This window comes from Taudactylus pleione, unplaced genomic scaffold (genome assembly GCF_031769625.1).
Source record: "Taudactylus pleione unplaced genomic scaffold, aTauple2 ptg000086l, whole genome shotgun sequence".
Classification (NCBI taxonomy): domain Eukaryota; kingdom Metazoa; phylum Chordata; class Amphibia; order Anura; family Myobatrachidae; genus Taudactylus; species Taudactylus pleione.
Genome location: NW_028284488.1, coordinates 18583325 through 18598661, shown reverse-complemented (window position 1 = coordinate 18598661; position 15337 = coordinate 18583325). Strand labels below are relative to the sequence as shown.

The 15337-nt window shown below is 40.6% G+C and overlaps 1 protein-coding gene across 16 annotated transcripts in view; it reads right to left on the bottom strand.

The window, feature by feature from the left end:
- The window catches only part of CELF2 (CUGBP Elav-like family member 2), a 499219-nt gene that overhangs the window by 113245 nt on the left and 370637 nt on the right, over window positions 1–15337 (bottom strand). For all 16 annotated transcript variants that reach the window (XM_088468734.1, XM_088468733.1, XM_088468735.1 and 13 more), the window contains exon 5: window positions 3887–4021. In XM_088468734.1, coding sequence (XP_088324860.1) covers window positions 3887–4021 — 135 coding nt within the window. The remainder of the gene's footprint in view (window positions 1–3886; window positions 4022–15337) is intronic.

Here is a 15337-nt window from a genome sequence, read left to right as displayed (position 1 = left end):
CCTTTTTGCGAAAGGAATTATATACTGAAACTTGCAAAAAGTACAATGGCAAATTTTGCTTTGGGAAGAATGGAGTATTAAAACCTGAGCTCTTTCAAGGCTTCCCTATATCATGATTTCCTTTATACCATTTGAAAAATGACTGAAAATCATAAAACTTCAAAAATAGTTTCACTCATCTCAAGTTTTTTACATTCTTTGAATTTTTTGTTGAGTCTGCTGTGTAAGGCCAAATTTTGGTACACAATAACCACAACTCACCGACAGCAACAGTAAATTACTTGCATCTTATAATACATCTGTGCCTCAAAACAGGCCACCACCCCCAAGAACAAAAATACAAACCCTTCTAAAGTCTATTATTTTCGTGGAGCATTTTGAAATCTAGGTTTTAATTTTATAGCACATGGCGGCAAATGCATACCATTTAAAGCCTGTATGCAAAAAAAAATGTGTGCATTGTTATATCATTTAAAACTTCACTTATTATATTACTGATGAATCCCGGTCAGAATAAGCCATGTTGTGAGATAAAACTATGCTGCTTTGCCTACCCTTTCTAATTATGTAGGCAGTACTGTTATTCTAAATAGTATAGAGGCTTTTTCATTTTTCTTTTAAGCTTTTAAGATTTCAAGCATCTCAATATGTAGTGCTGTATCTAGATTCCTAAGTCCAGCTACCTGTATAAGGAAATGTCAGGTAATTATGTAGTGCAGAATTTCAGCAATTTATGAAAATGCCAGAAATGATTGAGTCTGCATTACAATGCAGGTAATTGTTAGCTTCTTACTTGATTCTAGCTGACATTAGAATGTGTGGTTCTGCCCAATAAGTGGCAAAGGTCACTCTATCTTTTTTGCTTTAGTCAAGCATACTCTTCTCTAACCTTGCAAGTTTCGCAATTTAAAAAAAAAGAAAACATTATCTCACTTACTAGACTATTAGTAAAGTCCCCTTTTGAGTTCATGGGTCAAAAAGACTAATGTGTTAAATGAGGGTCTTAGAATTATCAAGTGTTGAATGTTGAAGAATAAAATAATGTAGCATTTGGTATCTAGGTGAGAATAGGAAGAGCATGTGGATGCTTAGGGTGGGGTTTGCATGATAGCTACTATATGCAAGGTTTACTATTTGTCTGTGACACAAAACACATCCCATGTCAAAAAAGAATAAGAAATATTTTTTACTTCGAAACACATCTTAGTCAAAAATGCTCATTTTGATTTTCACAATGTAGATTTCAGTAGACTGATTTTTTTTCATGCTATTCCTTGAATTCAAGACATTGCTCAAATTGCTCAGTGTTCCTGAAACTGATCCTCTCAAGGGAAAATGAAATATGTGTCCATATTGTTTTCATTTTATCTGTGTAATCTACAAATGAAAGGAGAAGTCTATTGGGATTGGAAAGCTGTATTCTCCTTCTCTCAACTATTCGGTTGGTCCAATTAAAGGTATCACCATGTACAGTCAACATGATCTACTCTGGGAGGATTGTGCCAGACAAGCTCTAGACGAGACACTAAAAATCACATTCAATTTTGATTTTACATTACATTTCTGAGTTGCTCTTGTTCAATTGTACCTTTGTGCTGTCACAAAATAATTACACATTAACCTAAATTGTGTAGGATGTGTATGGAGAAATATTAATCACAAACAGCAGTCATTGCAATATTCTGTAATCTGGCCAATAATCAGTTGCCACCACACTGTACAGACGTTTCCATCAAGCTTCATTTTGTATGCTTCATGTTGCCGCCAATCAAATATATTTGCAGAAATCTCCAGCAGTAACACAATTTGCAGAGTAAATGCAATCAACTGCATATTTGTAGTATTGTTGGTAAATGCATAAACCATAAGCACTGAGTAAAACAAAACTGGAACAACCATGAGTGACCATGAAACATTCACAGCTGAAAAAATGCCTCTGTTTCAGTCTTTATGACTGTTAATTTTAACTTTGAATCCCTTTTATGTTATGTTTGATTAAAGGGCAAACAATCTGTAAGTCCCCGCCTTATGTATACTGAAAATCAAGAGGTGCTTTTCTCTTCTGTGTTTTTTCCCTGATTCTCTGTTATTTTTCCCGTACCCTCTCATTTAGAGAATAGAATATTTTACAGTTTGTGCCCGACCATATTTAGCTTATAACTGAGATACAGCTCTGGTCCCTTCCCAGGCAGCTCTGCACATGTTGGGTGCAAGAGGCCAGCTGTTGGACTTGTGGAGTTTGACATTGCTCCTGTGTTTGGATTTTCTGACATGGGCATAATAAAATGTGCTATACAATGATAGTAGCAGCATTAGGGAGATGTTGGGAAAACTAAAATACCAGAACCCCCTTCAACACAGTGGATCAACTTACCTTCATGACTGTACAAGTGCAGATCTTCTGGTTGTAGCAATCAGGTTATCACAGGTATAAATATGGGTGGTCTCAGAAATTTACATAAGGTAGTTTCTAAGAGGGTGGGGTACAGCAAACAGTGGAGAACTCCTTTAAATTGGCCATAGTTATATTTCATAGATAATACATGCTAAACAATGACAAATAGTAAAAATCTACCATTGCCATGAGCAGTATGGACAAGTTTTAAAATGTACTGTAAGAAAAAGGGGTTGTGCTTACATTCTTCAATATGACCCCAGTACTATTACCCCCAAGAGAACTTGGTGTGTTCATTATGGGGTACTGGTAAGATCGGGGATGACTGATGCTGACTGCCCTAATAGATTGCAACTAACCATCTCTGCTTTAATCTACATATAGTAACTACGGTATCTGAAAATTAATGGTTTATTCCACGTTTGTAAAAATGTTTGTGAACACGGGCTGTAGCAAAACATTGTATTGGGACAGTTTCCTGACATATCATCACACAGATTAAGTTTACCAACATAATTAAGTTTCACTTGCTGAGTACAGTATGTTAAATATTAGTGCAATGTCTTTGAAACATAATTATGCCAGCGGGTTGAAGCAGGGTCTATTTTTGGGATTCCAACAATTTAGAAGAGAGTTCTTGTGTGGGAACACCTGAATTTAATATGTATTGTTCTATAAATGTAAGGATATTATATAAACTTGTATTCATTATTTTTTCCCATATGTTACAGCTTAGAAAAACAACTTGACATTTGTGTATTAAATTTTTTTTAAACTTAGATAAGAAATTTTTCTATTAAAATAGGTTGGGTTTTTTTGTCTTTGTTTTTTTAGTCAGAATATTTAACCTGGCCATTCAGTTTATTCCTTGGCTGCTTTGGGGATGTCCCTATTAAACTGAGACTTGATTATATATTCAAACACTTTCATTTGTAAGGTCAATCAAAATACCCCAAAATTAAAAGCAAATGTGTTGTATGGAAGGGAAAGTCTGGGACTGGTGCTTAGAATCTATTTTTAATACCTGTTTATAGCTACCAGCTGGGTGAAGACAGGATGGGTTAATCCAGAATGTTGAAATCAAAGGCTACAAATCCCAGAATGGTTCGAAAAGGAATGAATTAACTTGTCCTGTGAAATTGAGTTCTGCTGGTAACATTCAAGATGTTGCAGTTATAAATGTTACATTTGAAAATAATCCTTTAAAGAGCTGCAGTCGTTTTGCACACAAGTGACTGAAGATAAATTGCTTTATTGTACCCATGTTGCATTGTAATAGATAACTCACCAAGTCATGCTTTCCGTAGAGACCCCCTTTGACTTTACAAATAAAAGTGATTACTTCTTTCCATCTTTGTGAAAAGTTCATGTGGGTAACTAAATCGCGTGGGAAGCAATCGTAAGTGACCTCTGGCCCAACACATCTGTCGTCTGTGACATATTGCTCCAATTAGCTGTTAAGGAAAGGGTCTTTATAGACGGCACACTCACCTCGACTCAGTCCATCAGGTCCCCGAAGGATTCTGCATTCTTCTATTTGACCAAATGGAGAAAACATCACCCTGATATCGTTCTCGTTACACTTCTTCGAAACCATTCCTATGAACAATTTTCTGTCTTCCACAGCTAGGAGATAAAAATAATGAATGAGCAAAGGCCATTTCATCTTTTTATTCCTGTGATCAATGCTTCATTACCACATCAAAACCAACTGCGATCATGTGAGCCTTGCTTTGTGCTTTACACAGGTCCCATGAAGGCAAATGCTTACTCTTTATTTCACATTTATTTTCTTTCTTCCTTTTTTATTTTTTTGCTGTGATGCTACTACAGCTCGCAGCATGATAAAAAGCCACTGTTCATCCAGATACATTCATTTCAGTCACTAACACTGTGAGCAAGAACATTCTATTTTATGTCTATGGGACACACTGTATTTTAATACATCTAAAAAACTGAAAAAGAAGAATAAAACACAATAATAATAAAGTGAAATCAGCAAGACTAAGGGAACTATATTTCAATTTAAATTGGAACAATAGTGGTATTTTGCAGAATTATTTGACATTATTAGACAAAAACCTACAATGTTTCTGTAAATATTTACTTTGCTGAATCCAAAAGACCAATAGGTTTCCACATATTAGAGATGAACAAAACCATGATGACATTTTACACAAACCAGTTGTACAGTAGAGCAGTATAATAAGAAAATTTTAAAAAAATGCTACTGTTTAGTTTTGTTTTAGGCATCAGGTGTACCATGTGTTTTAGTAAATTCCAGCTTAACTACCTATTTTTAACAACTTAACTGCTCATTAGCTATATTTATGGCAGTAGATTTTTCAGCTTGTACCAATAGTCAGCAGTTTAATCATCATGGTGTCACTGTGGAACCAAAATATTTTGAGGTGATCATGGTATCACGGATATAGAACGGCTGAGCAATATGGTAAACGTGTATATTATGGTTTGTATTAAAAGTATAATTTGAATTCATACATGAAATTAAACCTATCTCCAAACATTGGGAGAATCCAAATCAGAATGATATTTTACATTCAACAAGTTTTATTAAGCTTTTCAAGTTAAATAGCATACAATAACAGCAACAAACACATACGATAGTAAGGTATAGCCAAAAAACAGTGTCAAATACACAGATAGAGTAGTAGCACTGTCTGAAAAAATGAGTAGCGCAGAGGCAAGGAGCATTCTCAAGGGGTGTAATAGCTTTATGAGGTGTGGCTATTAAATAACAAGACTTTACTTGTAAAAAAGAAATCATACTGGGTGAATTATAAGAGAGTAGACTAATGGTTTTGCTAGTTGCACCCCTCTCACACAGATAGTTTGCGATCACACAGCGTTCGAAATTATGTTTACCCTGTGCAAAATGCTATGTTACAGTGTCAGCAGCTGCGACACTGTAACATAGAATTTCACATGCAGATACAGTCGCACACAGAATATAGGCATGCCAAATAGAAAAGCAGGCATTGAGACTAATGGGACAGATACAACTCTCCTGGCAATGCATCCTATCACGGTTGCTAAGAAAACCTGCACCACAGGGCAGGCCCAAAGAATGTGCCAAAAATTAAAGAATGGGGCATGACATTTGGGGATGTCAAGGGGCTTAAATATGATCTAGGCAAATAAATAATGACATTTGGTAGAATTTCACTGATATAGTGGTTTAATTTGTAGTGGCCAGAATAGAGTCTCATTCCTCATAGGACAGTATAACCAGGTCCCGCTCCCAATGTAATTGTGGCAGATATTCCCTACAGATTACATCCAACAGCTTGCAGAGTGAATTAAAGTGGTTTGATTGAGTACATAATAAGTCTCATCGTCCTCTCCATGTGGCTAACACTGGGATACCCTCCAGGAACTACAACCACTGCGCATGTCATAATTGTAGGTATCTAGAAAATATAAGTAGCATAATACCCAAAGCCCTACAAAGTTGTTCAAGATAGCAGAGGCCACCATCGCCATAAAGCTGACCCAGAAAGACTGGCCCATGCTCTCCACTAGCCTGTATAAAGTAATTTCTGCTTAAGGGGGTGCAGTGGATCTACACCTAACCTTCCCTTCATGCCATGTGACAGAAAACAAATGTTACTGGCATAATCACTATCAGTGCTGCACTACGAGGGAGATTACCACATAACAGCACCTGTAATGGAAAGTGTGACTGGCCCAACCTCCTCAACAATTTACAGTGGAGGTAACTTATATCCAGGTCTCATATTCACCCGCAAATCAAAACAATCCAAGAACAGTCCAAGAAAATTGGAACTACCCCACCAAAAGTAGTACATTTTTATGTATGATTTCATGCATACCTCCCAAACATATGTTTGGTAGTAAACCAGGTGACTTGTACCATACCATGTCATTTTGCTCATCTGAACTCCATAATTTTAAGGGCTGAAGTTATTTCCCTGAGGTCTCAGACTATTTAGCTTTTTGACACACCTGACACCAGATTTTATTTTTTGTGACCCACCAATATTAAAATTATATAAGAATCATGAATACATGTGTTTATTTGAAAATCCAAGTAAATGTTATTTTGTTATATGTTTCATTTACAGTTAAGAATAATTCATACATACATATATAATTTCTTATAATTAACTTGTTTTAGAGTTTTCCTTATTGTGATACATTCAGTTTGGTGTCAGGATACAGATTGTTGGAAATCATTGCTGATTGGTGTGGTTAATCCGACACCCTTGTTCAGCAAACAAGCCAGGTTGTAGAGGCAATTGTTAAACTACATTAAGTCTGATCCCTTCCCCTCTAGCTGCTAAAACAGACTTATTGAAAATTAAAGGATATAACCATGACATAGTAGTCATTATATTAATGCTTGCATTGTGGTTTTCTTCTTGAGAGACTGACATATTTACCACTTGGACTGTTCATTTTACACTGGAAAATTTCTCTGAGTATTGTTATCACTATAGAAGAGCCCCTGGAAATACTCATTGATTTAGCAAAGATTTACTGTTTTCTTCTATGACCAAAGGGAAAGCTTTTTCCGTTTTAATTGCAGCTATTCTCTTTAACAGTAGTGCCTGCTAGCAGCAGCAGCTATCATTTTGTCTTTGTTAGAATCCCAATTTAGCTAGAAGGGAGAACATCATGGATAATTGTGAATACTTTCACAGCAATCTTAGGAATGGAGTTACATATACTATGAAACTTTAGACACATATCAAATATGACCTTATGATGCACTGGATCTGGTTCCACAGATCAAGCTTTGTTCCCAGAGTCACGGTAGGTTATAGTCAGGATATTAATAGCCACAATAATTGCAGTATTTTTCAAAACCAAAGTATACAGCTGAGACATTTGTGCAGCCATTCTTGAGTTGGAATTATATGAAGAACATGAAAGTACTACACATTGCTACCTGTAGATAAAGCCAGGTGCCATGCTTATCACTTTTCTCAGGCTACAACAGTGGTTTAGTGTTTGACAATCTCTACATTTGTTAAAAAAAACAAAACAACTTACTTTTCGACAACCATTGGTTCAGCGGTTTCAGGGGCCTATTCATTAAACATTAAAATTCTCTAGAGATAATTAGCTTTAGAACTCTCATGGAGTTCTAGCTAATTATAGGTGGAATTCATCATTCCACCTCTCCATAAGTCTATTCCGAAAAGCTGTCATTTTTGCAATTACAGCTTTTCGGGAAATAGATACTTTTCCCTGCCTACACTACCTTATTGCATCTGGAAACAGTGCTGCGCATGCGCTGCTACATCTGTAAAACCAGCGCATACGCAGCACTGCCTACAGATGCGTTAAGTTTCGTATACCCCCCACCACCCTCCCCCCTCCGCTCACCTCCCCCCCCCCCCGACTTACCTGTCCGCGCAGCAGCCTCCGGCTCCGTCCTGCTGGTCTGTCATGTGGTTTCCCAGCAGACCACATGACAGATTAGAAAAAAAAAAATTTTTGTTTTCTTTTTCTAAACTTTCTTGTGCTCTGCTGGGGAGCACACATGACAGACCAGCCTCCGGAGCCTGAGGACGGAGCAGAGCACCGGAGGGACTCGTCGGGGGACCTACACACGCTGATACAGGTAAGTATCACTCACAGTGGCGAATAGTAACTGCATCAAATTCCGAAAATTGATAATTTTCGGAATTTGATGAATACCACAATTTCCACATCCCCATACTAATGTATGGGGAGTGTGGAAATTAACGCAGGGGAAGTTAGCAAGGAGATATCTGTGATATCTCCTGTGTTAAGTCTGTTCATGAATACCAAAATAATATTATTTAAGGAAAATGTCCTTAAAAACGTTATTTTAGTGTTGATGAATAGGCCCCTTAAACTTGTTTGTCAGTTGATGGTATACAATTGAGGGATTAATACAATAGGCGAGATTTATCAAACCTTGAAGAGAGATAAAGTGGAGAGATAAAGTACCAGCCAATGAGCTTCTAACTGTCATTTTATAGGCTGTATTTGAAAAATGAGAGTTAGAAGCCTATTGGTTGGTACTTTATCTCTCTCCAAGCTTTGATAAGTCTCCCCCAATGTATCCTGAACAACATACAATGGAGGTATGATACAATTAGTAACTAAATAACTTCCTATGTAATATAAGGACCACTATAAATACTTTGGGTCATCCTGAAAAAACTATTTGGAGAAGCTTAAGATAGTATATGTTCAAGATAGCAGAATGCCTCAGGAGGTCAGACTGGCATCACTGGGCACTAACTCAAATTATGGTATGAGGATTGGCAATGTACAGTAATGTTCCACCCCAGTTCCTAAGGAAGACATACTGCAAAGATTTTGTTTATGAAAATTGCAGAAAAAAGCTGTTCTTCATATGACAACTTATTTACAGTATATTCTGCATTCATATTTCGCAGCACTTTACAGAGAATATTTGGTCATTCACATCAGTCTCTGCCCCAGTGGAGTTTACACTCTCATTCCCTTACCACAGCTACACACACATACACAGTAGGGTTCATCTTTCTTTGTCAGCAGCAAATTAACCTATCGGTATGTTTTTGGATTGTGAGAGGAAACCAGAGTATCCAGAAGAAACCCAGGTTAGCACAGAGAGAATATACAAACTCTGCACAGTTGGGGTTGTGTTCGGAGTTGAACCCAAGACCTATCAGTGGTGTGATGAGGCAGTAAAGCTAACCACTACACCAATCATGCTGCCCCAATATTTTATATATAAAGAGAATTCCTGGGGCTTGATATACTGCAACTTTATTTGACCTGCCAACATCACTGTTAAATAAGATTAGGCAATGCAGTTCATAGCGCAATCTGATTAAGTTGTAGTCTCACTCAACCAACATCTCAACCTGTCCCGCTGTCATGATCAGGACTTAATTGTCCCTATTGCCATGGAGATTTTTCCATTCCCTGTAGCTCTGCACACCATCAATGTTGGGAGGTATGTTCACCCTTTCTATCATGTGGACTAGAGGTATGTCAGCATATAGTTGTGCGATTCTTCCTTAATTTGGCACAAAATCAACATCATAAAGTTTTCATCCAAAACTAAACTGTTTCACAGCTATATTGTTTGCAATGAATGAACAATTCAACAAATTCCAATAGCGTTACCCCAACTTATTACTTCTTCCCTCTCCCGCCTCAAAGATTTTGCACTTATTGTTCACTTACTTCCCCTATCAGACTCTCCACCTCTCTACAAAACTTCAAATGGGCTCTCAAGACCCACTTCTTTATTAAAGCCTTCCAACTCTCATCCTAACCCACAGCTCCATGCTCTTTGCTCACTATCTCTCCTCTCTGTGTCACACCTGTCTAACTGCTCCTTCTCTTAATTAAGCTCTTATAAGCAGGGGCAGTGGCATCACAAGGGGGGTGTGGGCCGCACCCGGGTCTCACCGCCGAGGGGTGACACCAAGGAGCAGACTCCCCCTCAGTGACAGGAGCCGGGTGGTGCACTGTAGTATTAAGTGCAGCACTCGGCTCCTGACATTGTGAAGGAGCCAGCACTGCAACCACAAGGCAGTTCACACCTCCAGTCCTGCACACGACTTCCCCCACCGGTAAGAAGAACGGGACCACGAGGGTACAGCCCGCGAGGCCACTCCCCATCATACGTGGCCACACCCCTTTTCAGCATCCCGCCCTGGGTGACACTGCGGGGAGGAACACCACTGAGCAGGGGCCCTCTCCCCTCATGTGTTTTCCTTCCATCACTTGTGCCATCATCTCTTCTCTGCAAACAATGGCACCAAACCCTTGGATTCTGCAGCCCTGCTGCTTATTTGGGAATTATGGCTACTGATGCAGCAGTGTTTATAAACCTTGTCAATGTCCTGCAATGTTTTCTACTGTAAGTCACTTTTTTCATATTTTGTTCATGCTGTTTCTGTACTTTGTAAGGTTCTGCGGACCCCTTGTGGTGCCATATAAATAAAAGATAATAATTAGAAGAAGAAGAATTAAAGGGATACGTTCAATAGTCAGACTTTACTACTTTCCTATATGTTAGAAAAACCTTGCATGTCTGGAGTAGCATGTATATATCTCTAACTAATAATCTGTATCAAACAAATGAAGGAAAGAAATATCACATACTACAGTGCAATGAAATCTATTTGTATGTTCTCCATTTGCAATACATCAGGATGAATATTGATGATGAATTTGAAAATACTTATTTGTCACGTGATCTCCATCAAGAGTCCATCAAACTACACTGCTAAGGGCTGAACTAGTGCGCGTTTTAACAGAATATATTACTTATGTTCTAAGTAGGGGTGAGCGGGTTCGGATTTCTGAAATCCGAACCCCCCCGAGCCCCCCCGATCCGAGTCCGATCCGAGTCAGGCTCGACTTTTCCCGCCTGACTCGGATCTGAAATCGAGGCAAAACGTCATCATCCCGCCTTCCGAGTCTCGCGGGTTTTGGATCCTATATAAGGTACCCGCGTCGGCGCCATTTTCTCACTCGGCTGTGGACAGTGAAGAGGGAGGGTGGGAGTTAGGGCTGTGTAGTGTAGTGTAGTGTAGTGTAGTGCTGCTGTTGTCCACTACTTCAAAGTCCATAGGGGCTGGCTGTGTTGTGCTGTGCTGCTGTTGTTAATAGGGGCTGTGTCCACTACTTCAAAGTCCATAGGGGCTGGCTGGACTGTGTTGTGCAGTCAGTTCTCCATAGGGGCTGTGTCCACTCCAAAGTCCTGTGCAGTGTCCCAGTCCTAAAGGAGTGCTGTAGTGTTGTCCAGGGGGTGCTCTGTCCATCAGGGGTGCTCCCCCCAAGTGCTAAAAAAATTATATATTTTCTGTGTTTGTGAATTGTGTGCGCAGTAGCCACACGTGCATCAACAAAGTAGTGCCAAGCGTGCGCCTGTGTCATAAGTAAAGGGCCGGCTGGCTTGACCGTTAAGGGTGCTGTAACCCCCGAAAGTACACTCCAGTCCAAACCAAAAAAAAAATTATTTTCTGTGTTTGTGAATTGTGTGCGCAGTAGCCGCACGTGCATCAACAAAGTAGTGCCAAGCGTGCACCTGTGTCATAAGTAAAGGGCCGGCTGGCTTGACCGTTAAGGGTGCTGTAACCCCCGAAAGTACACTCCAGTCCAAACCAAAAAAAAAATTATTTTCTGTGTTTGTGAATTGTGTGCGCAGTAGCCGCACGTGCATCAACAAAGTAGTGCCAAGCGTGCGCCTGTGTCATAAGTAAAGGGCCGGCTGGCTTGACCGTTAAAGGGTGCTGTAACCCCCAAAGTACACTCCAGTCCAAACCAAAAAAAAAATAATTTTCTGTGTTTGTGAATTGTGTGCGCAGTAGCCGCACGTGCATCAACAAAGTAGTGCCAAGCGTGCGCCTGTGTCATAAGTAAAGGGCCGGCTGGCTTGACCGTTAAAGGGTGCTGTAACCCCCAAAGTACATTCCAGTCCAAACCAAAAAAAAAATTATTTTCTGTGTTTGTGAATTGTGTGCGCAGTAGCCGCACGTGCATCAACAAAGTAGTGCCAAGCGTGCGCCTGTGTCATAAGTAAAGGGCCGGCTGGCTTGACCGTTAAAGGGTGCTGTAACCCCCAAAGTACACTCCAGTCCAAACCAAAAAAAAAATTATTTTCTGTGTTTGTGAATTGTGTGCGCAGTAGACGCACGTGCATCAACAAAGTAGTGCCAAGCGTGCGCCTGTGTCATAAGTAAAGGGCCGGCTGGCTTGACCGTTAAGGGTGCTGTAACCCCCGAAAGTACACTCCAGTCCAAACCAAAAAAAAAATTATTTTCTGTGTTTGTGAATTGTGTGCGCAGTAGCCGCACGTGCATCAACAAAGTAGTGCCAAGCGTGCGCCTGTGTCATAAGTAAAGGGCCGGCTGACTTGACCGTTAAGGGTGCTGTAACCCCCGAAAGTACACTCCAGTCCAAACCAAAAAAAAAAATATTTTCTATGTTTGTGAATTGTGTGCGCAGTAGCCGCACGTGCATCAACAAAGTAGTGCCAAGCGTGCGCCTGTGTCATAAGTAAAGGGCCGGCTGGCTTGACCGATAAAGGGTTCTGTAACCCCCAAAGTACACTCCAAAACAAAAAAATATATATTTTCTGTGTTTGTGACTTGTGTGCACTGTGGCTTCACGTGCATCAACAAAGGAGCAGCGCCAAGCGTGCGCCTGTGTCCCATAAGTAAAGAGCCGGCTGGCTCATTTCTTAAAGGGTGGTGTAACCCACAAAGTGCACTACTCTCCAGCAAAAATAAAAAAATATTTTCTGTGTTTGTGTGCGCTTTAGCCGCACGTATGTATCAATATAACATAAATGGAGGACCAAACTTTCTCCGATAAAAATAAAATAGGGAAAGATCAAGAACCACTTCCTCCTAGTGCTGTTGCTGCTGCTGGGAGATGTTCATCATCCCAGAGAGGAAGTAGGAACATCACTACTTTTACTAAACAATTGACCCTCCAACAGTCCCTAGCGATGAGGATGAAGTACGACAGCAGTCATCCTGAAGCAAAACGTATAACTGAGGCCTTGACTGCTATGTTGGTGTTAGACGTGCGTCTGGTATCCGCCATTAGTGCAGTGGGATTTAGACAATTGATGGAGGTAGTGTGTCCTCGGTTCCAAATCCCGTCTAGATTCCACCAGCATCCTCAAAGCAGCAGCGACAAGCGTGCGTCTGTCTGTTAAAGGGTGGTGACACCCTCAAAGTGTGCTACACAAACAATTAAAATATTGTTCTTTTTTTTTCTGTCTTTGTGAAATGTGTGGGCTGTAGCCGCACCTGCATCCTTAAAGCAGCAGCGACAAGCGTGCGTCTGTCTGTTAAAGGGTGGTGACACCCTCAAAGTGTGCTACACAAACAATTAAAATATTGTTCTTTTTTTTTCTGTGTTTGTGAATTGTGTGGGCTGTAGCCGCACTTGCATCCTCAAAGCAGCAGCGACAAGTGTGCGTCTGTCTGTTAAAGGGTGTTGTAACTCTCAAAGTGCTCCAAAAAATAAAATAAAAATTTTAATGTGTTTGTGACTTGTGTGCGATGTAGCCGCACTTGCATCCTCAAAGCAGCAGCGACAAGCATGCGTCTGTCTGGTAAAGGGTGGTGACACCCTCAAAGTGTGCTACACAAACAATAAAAATATTCTTCTTTTTTCTGTCTTTGTGAATTGTGTGGGCTGTAGCCGCACCTGCATCCTTAAAGCAGCAGCGACAAGCGTGCGTCTGTCTGTTAAAGGGTGGTGTAACTCTCAAAGTGCTCCAAAAAATAAAAAACTATTTTTTTAATGTTTGTGACTTGTGTGCGATGTAGCCGCACTTGCATCCTCAAAGCAGCAGCGACAAGCGTGCGTCTGTCTGTTAAAGGGTGGTGACACCCTCAAAGTGTGCTACACAAACAATAAAAATATTCTTCTTTTTTCTCTTTGTGAATTGTGTGGGCTGTAGCCGCACCTGCATCCTTAAAGCAGCAGCGACAAGCGTGCGTCTGTCTGTTAAAGGGTGGTGACACCTTCAAAGTGTGCTACACAAACAATAAAAATATTCTTCTTCTTTTTTCTGTCTTTGTGAATTCTGTGGGCTGTAGCCGCACTTGCATCCTCAAAGCAGCAGCGACAAGCGTGCGTCTGTCTGTTAAAGGGTGGTGACACCCTCAAAGTGTGCTACACAAACAATTAAAATATTGTTCTTTTTTTTTCGGTCTTTGTGAAATGTGTGGGCTGTAGCCGCACCTGCATCCTTAAAGCAGCAGCGACAAGCGTGCGTCTGTCTGTTAAAGGGTGGTGTAACTCTCAAAGTGCTCCAAAAAATAAAAAACTATTTTTTTAATGTGTTTGTGACTTGAGTGCGATGTAGCCGCACTTGCATCCTCAAAGCAGCAGCGACAAGCGTGCGTCTGTCTGTTAAAGGGTGGTGACACCCTCAAAGTGTGCTACACAAACAATAAAAATATTCTTCTTTTTTCTGTCTTTGTGAATTGTGTGGGCTGTACCGCACCTGCATCCTTAAAGCAGCAGTGACAAGCGTGCGTCTGTCTGTTAAAGGGTGGTGACACCCTCAAAGTGTGCTACACAAACAATTAAAATATTGTTCTTTTTTTTTCGGTCTTTGTGAAATGTGTGGGCTGTAGCCGCACCTGCATCCTTAAAGCAGCAGCGACAAGCGTGCGTCTGTCTGTTAAAGGGTGGTGTAACCCTCAAAGTGCGCTCCACAAACAATAAAAATATTCTTTTTTTTTTTCTGTCTTTGTGAATTGTGTGGGCTGTAGCCGCACTTGCATCCTCAAAGCAGCAGCGACAAGCATGCGTCTGTCTGTTAAAGGATTACATTGGTGACAGCATCCAAGTAGGCATGTCAGACAGTCCGTACCTGTACTGGCAGGAAAAAGAAGCAATTTGGAGGTCCCTGTACAAACTGGCTCTATTTTACCTGAGTTGCCCCCCCTCCAGTGTGTACTCCGAAAGAATGTTTAGTGCAGCCGGGAACCTTGTCAGCGAAAGGCGTAGGAGGTTGCTTCCACAAAATGTGGAGAAGATGATGTTCATAAAATGAATTATCAACTCTTCCAGGGAGACCAGCCTCCAGAACGTACAGAGGGACCTGTGGTTCCAGCAGGGACGAATTAATACTCTGTGAGGATGAGGATGTACACACTGAAGAGGGTGAGGAATCGGTGGATGAGGAGGATGAGGATGACATCTTGCCTCCGTAGAGCCAGTTTGTGCAGGGACAGATTAATTGCCAGCTTGTTTTGTGGGGGCCCAAGCGAACCAATCATTTCAGCCACAGTTGTGTGGCAGACCCTGGCGCTGAAATGATTGGTTTGTTAAAGTGTGCATGTCCTGTTTATACAACATAAGGGTGGGTGGGAGGGCCCAAGGACAATTCCATCTTGCACCTCTTTTTTTCTTTGCATTATGTACAGTTTGGGGCCTAGTTTTTCAAAC